At 44.7% G+C, this 15,366-nt stretch overlaps 2 protein-coding genes across 3 annotated transcripts in view; one reads left to right on the top strand and one right to left on the bottom strand.

Annotated features, from left to right (window-relative positions):
- LOC124020272 (inner nuclear membrane protein Man1-like) overlaps positions 1-5,978 on the bottom strand; it is a 29,218-nt gene extending 23,240 nt beyond the window's left edge. For both annotated transcript variants that reach the window (XM_046335617.1, XM_046335618.1), the window contains exon 1: positions 4,401-5,978. In XM_046335617.1, the coding sequence (XP_046191573.1) occupies positions 4,401-5,955 (1,555 nt within the window). In that variant the 5' untranslated portion in view covers positions 5,956-5,978. The remainder of the gene's footprint in view (positions 1-4,400) is intronic.
- Positions 5,979-7,487: 1,509 nt separating this feature from the next.
- The window catches only part of wif1 (wnt inhibitory factor 1), a 65,445-nt gene continuing 57,566 nt past the window's right edge, over positions 7,488-15,366 (top strand). The window contains exons 1-2 of the mRNA XM_046335619.1: positions 7,488-8,196; positions 8,426-8,565. Coding sequence (XP_046191575.1) covers positions 8,049-8,196; positions 8,426-8,565 — 288 coding nt within the window. The 5' untranslated portion in view covers positions 7,488-8,048. The remainder of the gene's footprint in view (positions 8,197-8,425; positions 8,566-15,366) is intronic.

Here is a 15,366-nt window from a genome sequence, read left to right as displayed (position 1 = left end):
CATCACAGTGAGGGTTGAGGGGGGAGCAGACTGTTGTGTCACACGTGAGTCACTGTCTGAACACGAGGCTGGATGCAGACCAACATTAGCAGGGCTGTGGTGAACTAGTGAGTGTGAGCATTGTACACACACACACACACACACACACACACACACACACACACACACACACACACACACACACACACACACACACACACACACACACACACACACACACACACACACACACACACACACACACACACACACACACACACACACACACACGTATCATTGATTAAAGTAGCGGGTGTTACATTAACACAGTCTACGATTAACACATTAACAACGCTACAGACGGTAGCCAATGGGGTCTGTCCATAACGGCCCTCTATTCCCTACGTAGTGCACTACTTGGAGAACAGGGCCCTACATGACTCATACCAAATTCATATGATTCATGCATGAGTTCGACCCATTTAATTCCAAATGGGGTCAACTGAGAGCTCTGGGCGTCTGCAGTTCAAACACCATTTCGCAATGTGCATTGTTTTATATATATTTGCTGGGCAGTGCCCTTCACTCTGTGGATGATTTGCATGATTTACAATACAGTCATCAGCCGACTACCAGCAGCAGCCTGACTCGGTCTGCTGAAGTGAAGAGCTTCTAGGTATCAGCCTAGCTAGTGTCTCATCCGACAGGAACAGGAGCTGGAGGAACCTAGCTAGTGTCTCATCCGACAGGGACAGAGGGAGCTGGAGGAACCTAGCTAGTGTCTCATCCGACAGGGACAGAGGGAGCTGGAGGAACCTAGCTAGTGTCTAATCCAACAGGGACAGAGGGAGCTGGAGGAACCTAGCTAGTGTCTCATCCGACAGGGAGCTGGAGGAACCTAGCTAGTGTCTCATCCGACAGGGACAGAGGGAGCTGGAGGAACCTAGCTAGTGTCTCATCCGACAGGGACAGAGGGAGCTGGAGGAACCTAGCTAGTGTCTCATCCAACAGGGACAGAGGGAGCTGGAGGAACCTAGCTAGTGTCTCATCCAACAGGGACAGAGGGAGCTGGAGGAACCTAGCTAGTGTCTCATCCAACAGGGACAGAGGGAGCTGGAGGAACCTAGCTAGTGTCTAATCCAACAGGGAGCTGGAGGAACCTAGCTAGTGTCTAATCCAACAGGGACAGAGGGAGCTGGAGGAACCTAGCTAGTGTCTAATCCAACAGGGAGCTGGAGGAACCTAGCTAGTGTCTAATCCAACAGGGAGCTGGAGGAACCTAGCTAGTGTCTAATCCAACAGGGAGCTGGAGGAACCTAGCTAGTGTCTAATCCAACAGGGAGCTGGAGGAACCTAGCTAGTGTCTAATCCAACAGGGACAGAGGGAGCTGGAGGAACCTAGCTAGTGTCTAATCCAACAGGGAGCTGGAGGAACTTAGCTAGTGTCTAATCCAACAGGGAGCTGGAGGAACCTAGCTAGTGTCTAATCCGACAGGGACAGAGGGAGCTGGAGGAACCTAGCTAGTGTCTCATCCGACAGGGACAGAGGGAGCTGGAGGAACCTAGCTAGTGTCTAATCCAACAGGGAGCTGGAGGAACCTAGCTAGTGTCTACCGCCTGCTGCACCTACTAACAGAGCAGTAAGTGTTGTTGGGGTGTGTGTGTCCTAGACAGGGGAAATCACTGGTCTCTCTGTACTTCCTGCTCTGCTCCCCATCTGCATCTCAAATGTACATTTTACAAACATTTGAGTAATTTAACAGACGCTCTTATCCAGAGAGACTTACAGTAGGGAGTCATTTAGCTGATTCTCTTATCCAGAGAGACTTACAGTAGGGAGTCATTTAGCAGACGCTCTTATACAGAGAGACTTACAGTAGAGAGTAATTTAACTGCTTCTCTTATCCAGAGAGACTTACAGTAGGGAGTCATTTAGCAGACGCTCTTATACAGAGAGACTTACAGTAGAGAGTCATTTAACTGATTCTCTTATCCAGAGAGACTTACAGTAGGGAGTCATTTAACTGATTCTCTTATCCAGAGAGACTTACAAGAGCAATTAGGGTTAAGTGACTTGCTCAAGGGCACCGACAGATTTTTACACCTAGTTGGCTTGGGGATTCGAACCAGCCCCCCCGGCCTGCCCCAGTCTCCCCTCCCCCAGGCCTGCCCCAGTCTCCCCCCCCCCGGTCTGCCCCAGTCTCCCCGCCCCCCCGGCCTGCCCCAGTCTCCGCCCCCGGCCTGCCCCAGTCTCCCGCCCCCGGCCTGCCCCCGGCCTGCCCCAGTCTCCCCACCCCCCCCCCCCCCAGTCTCCCCGCCCCAGTCTCCCCGCCCCCGGCCTGCCCCAGTCTCCCCGCCCCGCCCCAGTCTCCCCCGCCCCCACCGGCCAGCCCCAGTCTCCCCTTCCCCTCTATACAGAGAGCTGGTAGTGAAAGGTTTAATTATAATGAATGAAAACCTGTAGGCACAAATTTGTCTAAAATACACAATGGTTGGGGGTACATATATATATGTACTGAGAAACTAACTGCACTGTAAAATGCTGCTGAATGGGATCATTGAATATTTCATGTGTTTTGTGGCTAGGACAGCACTCACTGGTGTAGTTGTGAGGTTGCATAAGAGTGTAGCTGCAGTGTCCAGACAGGCATAGGGCATCTTACAAGCTGGTTTGGCTAATGCCAGTCATTTGCTTAGGTCTATAGGTTGAATAGCTCACTGTAAATACTACAGTATGTGTATTAAAAAGGCTTTAATCGAGTCATTTCTATGAGCATACTCTGAAACACACACAGTGGGGTTGAATGGGCCGACAGTGGGCCGACCCGACAGTGGGCCGACAGTGGGCCGACCCGACAGTGGGCCGACCCGACAGTGGGCCGACCCGACAGTGGGCCGACCCGACAGTGGGCCGACCCGACAGTGGGCCGATAGTTCGCTACGGAAGCCAACGGATGGAGGTAGCTGTCTATGCTGACGTGCTAAAATGTCTGCTGTGCCCTCCATAAAGAAGAAGTGTCCCTCTATGTAGAATGATGAGGTAGGACTTCCTGTCTCTGAAGGTGTGAATGGCTAGGGGGGGGGCGATGACACAACAACTGCTAGGTCCGCAGTACTTCTTTACATACCAAATGAGTCCTGTGAAATCATTGTTTTTTTTTAGGCCTAAACGTTTAGGTTCCCTGCAGCGATTTTCTGCTAAGAGTCAAATAACTGATTTTGATGTCAGACAACGAGTGACTCTGTGCAGAATAAAAATAAAATAAAAACATAATGTACTGTAGTGTTATCTATGGGAATTCATTTCTGGAGTGTATATCTTCTTATTGTTTCCTCGCTGAATTTAAAAAATGTATCAATTTCAAAATATGTGTGTAGCAATTAAAAACTTCAGTTAGATTGTTTTCACATTACAATGTCCACAAGGCAAAAAAAAGTCTGGCCATCCGACGTATAAAGCAGTATCTAGACAGTTAGTCACTAATAATCCTATGTATAAAGCAGTATCTAGACAGTCAGTCACTAATAACCCTATGTATAAAGCAGTATCTAGACAGCCAGTCACTAATAATCCTATGTATAAAGCAGTATCTAGACAGTCAGGCACTAATAATCCTATGTATAAAGCAGTATCTAGACAGTTAGTCACTAATAATCCTATGTATAAAGCAGTATCTAGACAGCCAGTCACTAATAATCCTATGTATAAAGCAGTATCTAGACAGCCAGTCACTAATAATCCTATGTATAAAGCAGTATCTAGGCAGTTAGTCACTAATAATCCTATGTATAAAGCAGTATCTAGACAGTTAGTCACTAATAACCCTATGTATAAAGCAGTATCTAGGCAGTTAGTCACTAATAACCCTATGTATAAAGCAGTATCTAGACAGTTAGTCACTAATAATCCTATGTATAAAGCAGTATCTAGACAGCCAGTCACTAATAATCCTATGTATAAAGCAGTATCTAGACAGTCAGGCACTAATAATCCTATGTATAAAGCAGTATCTAGACAGTCACTAATAATCCTATGTATAAAGCAGTATCTAGACAGTTAGTCACTAATAATCCTATGTATAAAGCAGTATCTAGACAGCCAGTCACTAATAATCCTATGTATAAAGCAGTATCTAGACAGCCAGTCACTAATAATCCTATGTATAAAGCAGTATCTAGACAGCCAGTCACTAATAATCCTATGTATACAGCAGTATCTAGACAGTCAGTCAAAATACCTGGGCTGGTTATCAATCAGTTTTAAATATTGATATTATACTGCAATTTGGAAGCAAACTGAAGCTTTAAATAAATGCTACAATTGAACAGTAAACCTAACCACAGAATGATGGATTGAGAGACAAAACACTACTAGCTAGCTTATGTTTAGGAAGTTACAGTTTACTAGGCTGGATACTCACCGACAACATCGACCTCAGAGGCTCCAGACCCCCTCATCCGGAGATACATGAGGCCGAGCAGGAGGAAGAACAGGCAGGCGGCCATGAGCAGGAACATGGACAGGTAGTGGGCACTGAACCCCCAACCACCGGTGGACGACCCCACCTCCTCCCGCTTGAATTGCTGGAGCAGCTCATCCTCCGGTACCGTGTGCTTCTGCTTGAGACTCGACTGGCTGTAGGCATGGTTGGGACCGCTATGATTTGAATGGTTGGGTCGGTAAGTAGCGGATAGACTGTTGTAGTTGGAGAAACGCGGTCTCAGGCCGATGCTGAATCGGCTGCTGCTGGTGGCGCCATCCCCGCTGTCGATGTGGTTTTTGTTGTAGGCGGAGGACGGGGAATTGTTGCCGCTGCTTTCCCCGGGGTTGCCGCGGTCGCTCTTCCCCATCACAGCCGACACGTAGATGGTCCCCCTGGGGCAATGGCGTCGCAGCAAGCTCCCGCTCAGGGACGATTCGCCGGGGCCTCGTTTCTTTCCCTCTTCCTCCTCCTCTTCCTCCTCCCCCCGGCCTCCCATCATGTCTAGTCGACTCCTACTAGCGCCAGGCGTGTCGTTTGGCCTGATTGCCATGCCGCCAGTCGTTTCCTGTCCGTTCTCTGACCCCGGGGCACTTCTGTAGGGAGACGGCTTGGAGGAGTGACTCCGTCTGGAGTAGTGTTGCTGTAAGCGCCGGTCTCGTTGACGGTCCTGCCCAGATGTTATCCCCCCTTCTTCCTCTTCCTCCGAATCTGAGTAATCACCGACTTTCTTACTACTGGCGCTCAGTGAGTAAGACGCCCTGTTCCCGTTCAGAGACCGACTGTCTCTCTCCGTCTCCCCTTGAAAATCGTCGTCTTCTTCGGGCTCTTCGTCGTAACCCTTCACTTCCGCGGCCCGCGAGACCTCGAGGCTCGATTTTCCCCGGTCCTCCCAACCGAGAGAACCGGGTCCGCTTCTCCTCCCCTCCAGCAGCCCGGCGGGAGAGGAGTTGTTACTGCTGGTACTCACAGCGACTCCCAGGCTCTTCCGAGTGGCGGTAGCAGTTCCCGTTGTAGGCCTGATCTGTTGTTGTTGATACGCGGAACCTCGGTCTCTCCTACCGCCGTGGTTCGCTCCTCGTTTTTTCCTCGGGTCCTCGGCGTCCGATTCGTCCGAACTAAAACCCAATACGAACTTCCCAGCTCCACCGGTTCGCTTTTCGTTCAGGACCGGTCGACCACCGGGGCTCCGGGGCGTGACGTCACGGCTAGCTGGCCTGGCTCCGCATCCCGAAGCTCCCGCCGCCGTGTAGCTGCCGTTACCACCGCTACTACTGCTACTACTGCTACTGCTGTTGTTGTTGTTGTTGATGATAGTGCCGCTGTTTCGGTTTTTCCCCGCTCTGGTTCCTCCTTTCTGTTGTTGTTCCTCGCGTAGTTTCTTTAGTTTTTTCAAATAAACCGGTCTCGTATTCTCGGAGACCGGGCCTGGAGTGAATCCAAAGCTCTTTAACTCAGAGAAAAGCTCATCGTCCGTTAGCTGCGCCGTCGCCATCTTTACTCGGAGGAAGGGAAGAAAAAAAAACTCAAAGCTGGAACGGAAGTGACGAACTAATAGTTTAAAAAAAACTCAAAGCTGGAACGGAAGTGACGAACTAATAGTAAAAAAAAAAAATCTAAATAAAACCGTATCCTGAGTCAGTCAGCTGTCTACAGGCAGGGGGCAGGCGTCTCAATGACCTGCTATAAGAACAGTCCCGTATAAATAGTAGGTTATATCTAGTGTCTTGACAGAGTTGTAAAAATGCGTCGTTTTATAAACATATTGTTTTTATGTGAATATTGATTTTGGGAGTTTTACCTCGTATTGGAGAGGCTAAACGTTGATCCAATCAACATTTACATTTAAGTCATTTAGCAGACGCTCTTCTCCAGAGCGACTTACAAATTGGTGCATTCACCTTATGACATCCAGTGGAACAGTCACTTTACAATAGTCAAATACATGGTTGGTGATTTTCCGCATCGAGCTACTGTAGATTCGATGTTTGTTTAGTCACGTACTCGGGGTCGCAGATGTAGTTTCAGTGTACAGTGAAATACTTAAGCGCCCGAGCTCCAACGGCGCATAATTCCTGTAATAGTCTATAGGAATCTATAGCCTATTATTTATTGTGTATTGTGAGTACTGTAGACTGTTTTTGCATATATCACCTAACGATATGGTAAAAGGCCTAGTACATTTTATTTATTTATTTTTGTATTTCACATTTTATTTAACCAGGTAGGCTAGCTGAGAACAAGGTCTCATTTACAACTGCGACCTGGCCAAGATAAAGCAAAGCAGTTCGACACGAACAACAACACAGAGTTACACATGGAATAAACAAACATACAGTCAATAATACAGTAGAAAAACTCTATATATAATGTGTGCATACATGCTGTTTGAGACTGTCTTGTCACCTTGCATACTGTAGGCATGTACTGTCGCCTTTAGACCAGATGAGAGTGTGATTATGTGTGGAATGGGGTTGTAGGAAAGGCAGTCTACATTCATTGGAAGTTCCCAAATAATAATTTCATGATTAATACAGGTTATAGGTCTACTGGTTTGAAACATTCTATTGTAGGAGTTTTTTTATGGAAAAAAATGTATATATCTTTTTTTTATGTAACCTTCATAGGGAAGTCATTAATTAATGAAAAAATATAATAAAAAATAATGGGGAAAAAAACATGTTATACTCAGTGTAGCCTATGGCATTTGTTCTTCCGTAATCTAGTGATATTGATTTGATATATTTAATCATGAATAACACCAATTGTCATTGACTAAACTCTGTTGGAATGCAATACAATAACACGTGTCTGGCATTTCTGCATTTCTCGCCCGTTTCCACTCGAACAGCTCAGTATTACCATCCTTTAGAATATGGGCACCAGGTGACATACCACAATCTGAAGTGTTTATCTTGGAGAGTTTATGGGCTTTATAAGACAAAGACCACACAGGAGATGATTTGTCTTGAAGCCCCCACCGTCCCTCCACCCGTCCCTTTTCCTCTTCCTATTTTGGAGGCTTGAATTGAGTCAGTGCAACAAACACATTTTTGTTTTATGAGAATAGGTCCGCTAGCTACATCATGCAATTCTCATCACCATGTGAATATTTTGTAGGCTATAATTTATAATGATTGTTATGTAGTTTTTTTTTTGGTGGGATTCGTCAGAAAAACGGGTGTGTGGGTAAAAATAAAGTGAAAAAATTAAATCAGGGAAAGATTAGACCTTTACTCAGACCAATAAATAAATATTTATAGTGCCAGTTGTTTGTCAACATGTTACGCCATTCCCATCTCATTAATCAATAGGCAGGCATAGCCTAACCACCAACTCTTTACTTCCCATGTCCCACTGCGCCACCGTGTGGCCACATACCCTCCCTACAGCACCCGCTGTGTACAAGTAGTTTGCGACGTAGCGCAGGCGTCTCACTGTCAATGAAAGAGGCTCACTCACGGCATACCAGACTTGAGTACAGTGGGAAACCCAGCATACACAGACACCAATTTAACTACGAAGAGAGCCGAACGGAGATACATTTACAATTTAAAAGGGTTCGATTTGAGAGGCTTGCAACTCAGGATGGCTACCGAGACAGCCTCTGTTCTTCTGTCCCCCATCAAAACGTGCTTTCTTCTACTTTTGGGTGGTTTGATGTCCAAAGCTGCGCAGGAGCAGCAGGGAAGTTTGTACATGTGGATTGATGCCAACCAAGCCAGAATCCTAATTGGTAAGTAGCGTTTATTTTTCAATGAATCCAATGTTACAGTGTCACTTGAATTAGCTTATTAAATAGAAAATATGTATTATAACTTTAACTTTAAAGGTTAAAGGGTTGAGTTACATACACTGTGACCCCTATTATATTGGACTGAGTTCAACTTTGTAGACACCCCCATGCGCTTCCGCGTGTGTTTTTAAATGCGCTTGTTGAAATGTCCGTGTGTGTTATTGTGCAGGTTTCGAGGAGAACATCTTGATCGTGTCAGAGGGAAAGATGGCTCCATTCACAACGGACTTCAGAAAGGCCCAGCAGAGGATGCCTGCGATACCTGTCAATATCCAGAAGGTCAACTTCACCTGGCAAGCTACTGAACAGGTAGGAGACGGTGATAGGGTCACGTTAGTCTATAGGCCTACTTTCATTTGAAAAGAGGAAAATGTGTGTATCTGATTCCATCTATTGTAATACTTTTAGTGGTCATCGATAGGCTTTGTCAAAGGCCATTGATCTGAGAACATGCGCGTAATTGTAGCCAGTGCGCAAAGCGGTGACTAGTGCGCAATGCGGTGACTAGTGCGCAATGCGGTGACTAGTGCGCAAAGCGGTGACTAGTGCGCAATGCGGTGACTAGTGCGCAATTCTATTATTATTATTATATTATTATTATTATTACAAAGCGGTGACTAGTGCGCAATGCGGTGACTAGTGCGCAAAGCGGTGACTAGTGCGCAATGCGGTGACTAGGGCGCAAAGCGGTGACTAGTGCGCAATGCGGTGACTAGTGCGCAAAGCGGTGACTAGTGCGCAATGCGGTGACTAGTGCGCAATTCTATATGGCGATAAGGCTGCAATTCATTTTGTTTTTAGAAAATAATGATAAAGGTTGTTTTTCTTATTATTTTGAATCGATAGGTTAATAGCCAATGTTTAGTATGCATTGATTAACCACATTATGCATTTAAAAAAAGAACTTCAAATGAAGAATGTCTTTGAAATGATTGTCTCGATAAAGATCAATAAACTAGACAAGAGCCACTGACTATCCCCCACACTTAAAACCTTCATTCAAAAACGAGTCCACATTTCTTCTGAACTATTGTTTCTCACGCTTTCCCTACATCAAAGGCCCAATTCTGATCAAACAACCTCGCAATTTTGAGGTTTAAAGAGAAGCCTATGCGCGCGGTAGCAGTAGATGATTGATTTTAAAAGAGATTTAGTTTGAGCTCTCTGACCAGTTTCCTTTTTAAAATATTGTAATTCCCATCTCTTGCGGTATTTTACACGTCGGTGTCGTGGACCTGCCGCCACGGATCAAAGCGCCGGGGCGCCGCCAGGCCGCATCTAGGACATGTGCAAAACATCTGGTCCATCTGCGCTGTTGAAAACATTGGTCAAATTCTCAGACGCGTGCCAGACCCATCCCGCGTTCTTTATTGGAACTGAGAAGGAGAAGAAGGTTCCATTTGGAATCGCTTTTTGCAATGAGGTGTCCTTGTTCATAAGCTTTGTTATGAGAACAGCTTTGGGAATAACAGTCAGTGCAGTGGCAACATTATATTATTTATCAACACACAAAAAAGCCTTTCAAACAAGTCTTCTCTCTCCTATAAGTGATCTGGTAACCTACTGTTGAGGCCACTGGACAATATTGACATTTATGTATAACACACATAAAACGGTATCGATATGGTGTTCCTGGGGAGCCGGGAACGCACCAATTTGTAAGTCGCTCTGGATAAGAGCGTCTGCTAAATGACTTAAATGTAAAACGGTTATAAACTATTGATGGTAATCATGTAATGAGGATGTAAATGTACCCTCTTTTATGTTCAAAGACATTGAGCTTCATGAAGACTTCACAAGGAGCCTAGGCTATATTTATTTATTAATTCATTCATTCATTTATTTATATACAGTACCAGTCAAAAGGTTTGGACACACCTACTCATTCAAGGGTTTTTCTTTATTTTATTTTTTTTACTATTTTCTACATTGTAGAATAATAGTGAAGACATCAAAACTATGAAATAAGTAACCCAAAAGGTTTTAAATCAAAATATATGTTATATTTTAGATTCTACAAAGTAGCCACTCTTTGCCTTGATGTCAGCTTTGCACTCTTTGCATTCTCTCAACCAGCTTCACCTGGAATGCTTTTCCAACAGTTTTGAAGGAGTTCCCACATATACTGAGTACTTCACTATGCTGTCCAACTCATTCCAAACCATCTCAATTGAGTTGAGGTCGGGTGATTGTGGAGGCCAGGTCATCTGATGCAGCACTCCATCACTCTCCTTCTTGGTCAAAAAGCCCTTACATAGCCTGGAGGTGTGTTTTGGGTCATTGTCCTGTTGAAAAACAAATGATAGTCCCAGCGCAAACCAGATGGGATGGAGTATCACTGCAGAATGCTGTGATGGCCTTGCTGGTTAAGTGTGCCTTGAATTCTAAATAGATCAGACAGTGTCACCAGCAAAGCACCCCCACACCATCACACCTCCTCCTCCATGCTTCACGGTGGGAACCACTCATGCAGAGATCATCTGTTCATCGACTCTGCGTCTCACAAAGATACGGCGGTTGGAACCAACAATTTGAAATTTGGACTCATCAGACCAAAGGACAGTCTAATGTCCATTGCTTGTGTTTCTTGGCCCAACCAACTCTCTTCTTCTTATTGGTGTCCTTTAGTAGTGTTTTTGTTTTGCAGAAATTTGACCATGAAAGGCCTGATTCACACAGTCTCCTCTGAACAGTTGATGTTGAGATGTGTCTGTTACTTGAACTCTGTGAAGCATTTATTTTGGCTGCAATTTCTGAGGCTGGTAACTCTAATGAACTTATCCTCTGCAGCAGAGGTAACTCTGGGTCTTCCTTTCCTGTGGTCCTCATGAGAGCCAGATTCATTGTAGTGCTTGCTGGTTTTTGCGACTACACAAATTTTAGAAATTTTCCTAATTGACTGACCTTCATGTCTTAAAGTAATGATGGACTTTCGTTTCTCTTTGCTTATTTGAGCTATTCTTGCCATAATATGGACTTGGTCTTTTACCAAATAGGGCTATCTTCTACCTTGTCACAGCACAACTGATTGGCTCAAACGCATTAAGAAGGAAAGAAATTCCACAAATCAACTTTTAAGAAGGCACACCTGTTAATTAAAATAATTCCAGGTGACTACCTCATGAAGCTGGTTGAGAGAGTGCCAAGAGTGTGCAAAGCTGTCATCAAGGCAAAGGGTGGCTACTTTGAAGAATATAAAATATATGTTGATTTGTTTAACACTATTTTTGGTTACGACATGATTCCATAAGTGTTATTTCATAGTTTAGATGTCTTCACTATTATCCTATAATGTAGAAAATAGTTTTTTTTTTAAGAAAGAAAAACCCTTGAATGAGTAGGTGTGTCCAAACTTTTGACTGGTACTGTACATATATTTTTGGGGTTACAAGAGCAACCCCCCCCCCCCCCCACACAGATAGGCCGGGCCCCCCAGATAGCATATGATCCAGTGGAGGCTGCAGATGGGAGGACGGCTCATAATAATGTCTGGAATGGAGCCTAAATGAATCAGGAATGTGCAGGGACGGCTATACCATAAAGGACCCCTGTTTATGTCCTCTTCACATGTAGTGCAACAAGCCACTCATAGTCTGGAAAGTTCTCTACTTTTTGGTAGATTTAAACAAACAATATTGAAATCACCATTGTCACAACCATAAACTGTCAAATCCATCCATACATTTTGGATATAAAATATGTTACATTTAATTATGTTTGTGTTATACCACTTGAGTAAATAAAACTCACTTTTTGTTAACTCCGTAAAACATGAACTCTTTCAGAATGTTGTCTAACGTCCAGGTGGGAACTGTTTTGGTCCCCCAGACACTCACTGGCGTACCAGACACTCACTGGCGTACCAGACACTCACTGGCGTACCAGACACTCACTGGCGTACCAGACACTCACTGGCGTACCAGACACTCACTGGCGTACCAGACACTCACTGGCGTACCAGACACTCACTGGCGTACCAGACACTCACTGGCGTACCAGACACTCACTGGCGTACCAGACACTCACTGGCGTACCAGACACTCACTGGCGTACCAGACACTCACTGGCGTACCAGACACTCACTGGCGTACCAGACACTCACTGGCGTACCAGACACTCACTGGCGTACCAGACACTCACTGGCGTACCAGACACTCACTGGCGTACCAGACACTCACTGGCGTACCAGACACTCACTGGCGTACCAGACACTCACTGGCGTACCAGACACTCACTGGCGTACCAGACACTCACTGGCGTACCAGACACTCACTGGCGTACCAGACACTCACTGGCGTACCAGACACTCACTGGCGTACCAGACACTCACTGGCGTACCAGACACTCACTGGCGTACCAGACACCTGTGGATCACCCTGAAATCACAATCAAATCAAATGTTATGCGCCTAAACCAACAGGTGTAGGTAGACCTTAATAACCAACAGGTGTAGGTAGACCTTAATAACCAACAGGTGTAGGTAGACCTTAATAACCAACAGGTGTAGGTAGACCTTAATAACCAACAGGTGTAGGTAGACCTTAATAACCAACAGGTGTAGGTAGACCTTAATAACCAACAGGTGTAGGTAGACCTTAATAACCAACAGGTGTAGGTAGACCTTAATAACCAACAGGTGTAGGTAGACCTTAATAACCAACAGGTGTAGGTAGACCTTAATAACCAACAGGTGTAGGTAGACCTTAATAACCAACAGGTGTAGGTATAACCAACTTACAGTGAAAATACTTACTGATGAGCCCTTAACCAACAGGTGTAGGTAGACCTTACAGTGAAAATGCTTACTGATGAGCCCTTAACCAACAGGTGTAGGTAGACCTTACAGTGAAAATGCTTACTGATGAGCCCTTAACCAACAGGTGTAGGTAGACCTTACAGTGAAAATGCTTATGAGAGCCCTTAACCAACAGGTGTAGGTAAACCTTACAGTGAAAATGCTTACTGATGAGCCCTTAACCAACAGGTGTAGGTAGACCTTACAGTGAAAATGCTTAGGTAGCCCTTAACCAACAGGTGTAGGTAGACCTTAATAACCAACAGGTGTAGGTAGACCTTAATAACCAACAGGTGTAGGTAGACCTTAATAACCAACAGGTGTAGGTAGACCTTAATAACCAACAGGTGTAGGTAGACCTTAATAACCAACAGGTGTAGGTAGACCTTACAGTGAACATGCTTACTGATGAGCCCTTAACCAACAGGGTGTAGGTAGACCTTAATAACCAACAGGTGTAGGTAGACCTTAATAACCAACAGGTGTAGGTAGACCTTAATAACCAACAGGTGTAGGTAGACCTTAATAACCAACAGGTGTAGGTAGACCTTAATAACCAACAGGTGTAGGTAGACCTTAATAACCAACAGGTGTAGGTAGACCTTAATAACCAACAGGTGTAGGTAGACCTTAATAACCAACAGGTATATGTAGACCTTAATAAGCAACAGGTGTAGGTAGACCTTACAGTGAAAATGCTTACCGATGAGCTCTTAACCAACAGGTGTAGGTAGACCTTAATAACCAACAGGTATATGTAGACCTTAATAACCAACAGGTATATGTAGACCTTAATAACCAACAGGTATATGTAGACCTTAATAACCAACAGGTGTAGGTAGACCTTACAGTGAAAATGCTTACCGATGAGCTCTTAACCAACAGGTGTAGGTAGACCTTACAGTGAAAATGCTTACTGATGAGCCCTAAACCAACAGGTGTAGGTAAACCTTACAGTGAAAATGCTTACTGATGAGCCCTAAACCAACAGGTGTAGGTAGACCTTACAGTGAAAATGCTTACTGATGAGCCCTAAACCAACAGGTGTAGGTAAGACCGGTGATATTGTCAATATTGTGCATCATTCAGAAACATGCTATTTTCCATAAAATATATGTTTGAATTAACCCTAACCCTAACCCTAACCCTAACCCTAACCATAACCTTACAGTGAAAATGCTTACTGATGAGCCCTAAACCAACAGGTGTAGGTAGACCTTACAGTGAAAATGCTTACTGAGGAGCCCTTAACCAACAGGTGTAGGTAGACCTTAATAACCAACAGGTGTAGGTAGACCTTACAGTGAAAATGCTTACTGAGGAGCCCTTAACCAACAGGTGTAGGTAGACCTTAATAACCAACAGGTGTAGGTAGACCTTACAGTGAAAATGCTTACTGAGGAGCCCTTAACCAACAGGTGTAGGTAGACCTTAATAACCAACAGGTGTAGGTAGACCTTAATAACCAACAGGTGTAGGTAGACCTTAATAACCAACAGGTGTAGGTAGACCTTACAGTGAAAATGCTTACTGAGGAGCCCTTAACCAACAGGTGTAGGTAGACCTTACAGTGAAAATGCTTACTGAGGAGCCCTTAACCAACAGGTGTAGGTAAACCTTACAGTGAAAATGCTTACTGAGGAGCCCTAAACCAACAGGTGTAGGTAGACCTTACAGTGAAAATGCTTACCGAGGAGCCTAAACCAACAGGTGTAGGTAGACCTTAATAACCAACAGGTGTAGGTAGACCTTAATAACCAACAGGTGTAGGTAGACCTTAATAACCAACAGGTGTAGGTAGACCTTAATAACCAACAGGTGTAGGTAGACCTTAATAACCAACAGGTGTAGGTAGACCTTAATAACCAACAGGTGTAGGTAGACCTAATAATAACCAACAACAGGTGTAGGTAGACCTTAATAACCAACAGGTGTAGGTAGACCTTAATAACCAACAGGTGTAGGTAGACCTTAATAACCAACAGGTGTAGGTAGACCTTAATAACCAACAGGTGTAGGTAGACCTTACAGTGAAAATACTTACTGATGAGCCCTTAACCAACAGGTGTAGGTAGACCTTACAGTGAAAATGCTTACTGATGAGCCCTTAACCAACAGGTGTAGGTAGACCTTACAGTGAAAATGCTTACTGAGGAGCCCTTAACCAACAGGTGTAGGTAGACCTTACAGTGAAAATGCTTATGATGAGCCCTTAACCAACAGGTGTAGGTAAACCTTACAGTGAAAATGCTTACTGATGAGCCCTTAACCAACAGGTGTATGTAGACCTTACAGTGAAAATGCTTACTGAAGCC

This window comes from Oncorhynchus gorbuscha, unplaced genomic scaffold, assembly GCF_021184085.1.
Source record: "Oncorhynchus gorbuscha isolate QuinsamMale2020 ecotype Even-year unplaced genomic scaffold, OgorEven_v1.0 Un_scaffold_797, whole genome shotgun sequence".
Lineage (NCBI taxonomy): Eukaryota > Metazoa > Chordata > Actinopteri > Salmoniformes > Salmonidae > Oncorhynchus > Oncorhynchus gorbuscha.
The sequence above is the reverse complement of the archived record's forward strand: the minus strand, read 5'-3'. Positions and strand labels throughout refer to the sequence as shown.